Below are 1839 nucleotides of genomic sequence, written 5' to 3' on the forward strand. Positions count from 1 at the left end.
CTACTGTGGGGGGGAGGGTGGGTGGCTTGGCACTGGCCCTGGGCTCAGTTAAACCGGTTTCCTGTTGCCCCCCAGGTGGGGGTGATGTGCACACCTTGTGGGGACCTGGGGGGGTTAACCCTTCGGCTCCCGTGCCCATGCAGAACCCAGAACCTAGGCATCCAAGTCTGCCCCTGGGGGGTGACTTTGACCTCTCTGGGAATAGCCCTTAAAGGGCCGGCAGCCTCTACCTGACCCCCGCTGCCTCCCAGGCTTCGCCTTCCCGGACTGGGCCTACAAGCCGGAGTCGAGCCCGGGCTCGCGGCAGATCCAGCTGTGGCACTTCATCCTGGAGCTGCTGCGCAAGGAGGAGTACCATGATGTCATCGCCTGGCAGGGCGACTACGGCGAGTTCGTCATCAAGGACCCGGACGAGGTGGCGCGGCTGTGGGGCGTACGCAAGTGCAAGCCCCAGATGAACTACGACAAGCTCAGCCGGGCGCTGCGGTGAGTGGGGGAGAACCCAGGTGTCCCAGCTCCCCGGGATCCCTGTGCTGTAGCCCCCCCAGCCGACTTGGAGAACCCAGGCACCCCATGTGCCCCAACTCACTGGGCTGGCTGAGGTCCCTGGCGGTTGGGTGTGGTTGTGGTGCTGACCCCTGGCCTGCCCTCCTCCCAGGTACTACTACAACAAGCGCATCCTGCATAAAACCAAGGGCAAACGCTTCACCTACAAGTTCAACTTCAACAAGCTGGTGCTGGTCAACTACCCCTTCATCGACATGGGCATGGCCGGTGAGCGGGGGAGCCAGAGGCACACAGGAGGCGGTGGGCTGGGAGTGAGGGGCAGCAGGGGTGGGAGCAGGGGGGTTGTGGGTCAGGAGTGAGGAGCACTGGGTGGGGCAGGGTGGGAGTGAGGGGGCAAAGGGCTGCAAGTTGAGAGTGACGGGCACTGGAGGGGAGCAGGGGGTGGCGGGTTGGGACTGAGGGGCACCAGAGGAGCTGCAGGGCCAAAGTGAAGGGCACTGGGTAGGGAGCAGGCACCAGCAGGTCACGAGTGAGGGGTTGTGCCCTAGCTCACTGCAGCTGTGTGCCTGCAGGTGGGCCTGTGCCACAGAGCGCGCCGCCAGTGCCGTCGGGTGCCTCGCACTTCCGGTTCCCGCCAGCCACGCCAGGCGAAGTGTTGTCACCAGGTCCAGAGGCCCCGCGCTCACCGGGTGTCTTTGCAGCCGTGGCACGGCGCCTGGCCCGCGGCTCAGTCAGCGACTGCAGCGATGCCGCCTCGGCCGCCTCGGAGCTGGAGGAGCCTCTGGGCGAGGACCCACGCCGCCCACCCGGCCCCGACCCCTTCCGTGGGGGTCCCCCGCTGCCCTCCCATCCTCGCCTGGCACCTGAGGGGCTGTTCCGCGTGTACCCCCGCCCACCGCCCCGCGCTCCCGAGCCCCTCAGCCCCTTCCCTGTGTCGCCGTTGGCTGGGCCAGGCACCCTACTGCCCCCACAGCTCTCACCTGCCTTGCCCCTGACGCCTGGGCACGTGCCGTTCACACCCTCACCCACCCTCAGCCCCATGTTCCCCGGCGGGTCCCACTTCTCCTTCAGCCCGGAGGACATGAAGCGCTACCTGCAGGCGCACACGCAGAGCGTGTACAACTACCACCTCAGCCCCCGCGCCTTCCTGCACTACCCTGGCCTGGTGGTGCCCCAGCCCCAGCGCCCTGAAAAGCCCCCCGATGAGCCTCCTGGCGCTGCCCCCTTCAAGTTCAAGCTGCAGCCACCACCCCCTGGGCGCCGCAAGGCTTCTACTGCTCCGTCCGAGCCTGTCCCAGCACCAGCCCAGCCACCGCCACGCATCAAAGCGGA

General features: G+C 67.3%; 1 protein-coding gene across 1 annotated transcript in view; it reads left to right on the forward strand.

Annotated features, from left to right (window-relative positions):
• The first annotated feature begins 15 nt into the window (after nt 1-15).
• ERF (ETS2 repressor factor) overlaps nt 16-1839 on the forward strand; it is a 2416-nt gene continuing 592 nt past the window's right edge. Inside the window, 4 exon segments of the mRNA XM_025195429.1 lie at nt 16-486; nt 659-774; nt 1080-1835; nt 1838-1839. The exon segment at nt 1838-1839 is cut by the window's right edge and continues 592 nt beyond it. Coding sequence (XP_025051214.1) covers nt 455-486; nt 659-774; nt 1080-1835; nt 1838-1839 — 906 coding nt within the window. The 5' untranslated portion in view covers nt 16-454.

This window comes from Alligator sinensis, unplaced genomic scaffold (genome assembly GCF_000455745.1).
Source record: "Alligator sinensis unplaced genomic scaffold, ASM45574v1 scaffold1575_2, whole genome shotgun sequence".
NCBI classification, from domain to species: domain Eukaryota; kingdom Metazoa; phylum Chordata; order Crocodylia; family Alligatoridae; genus Alligator; species Alligator sinensis.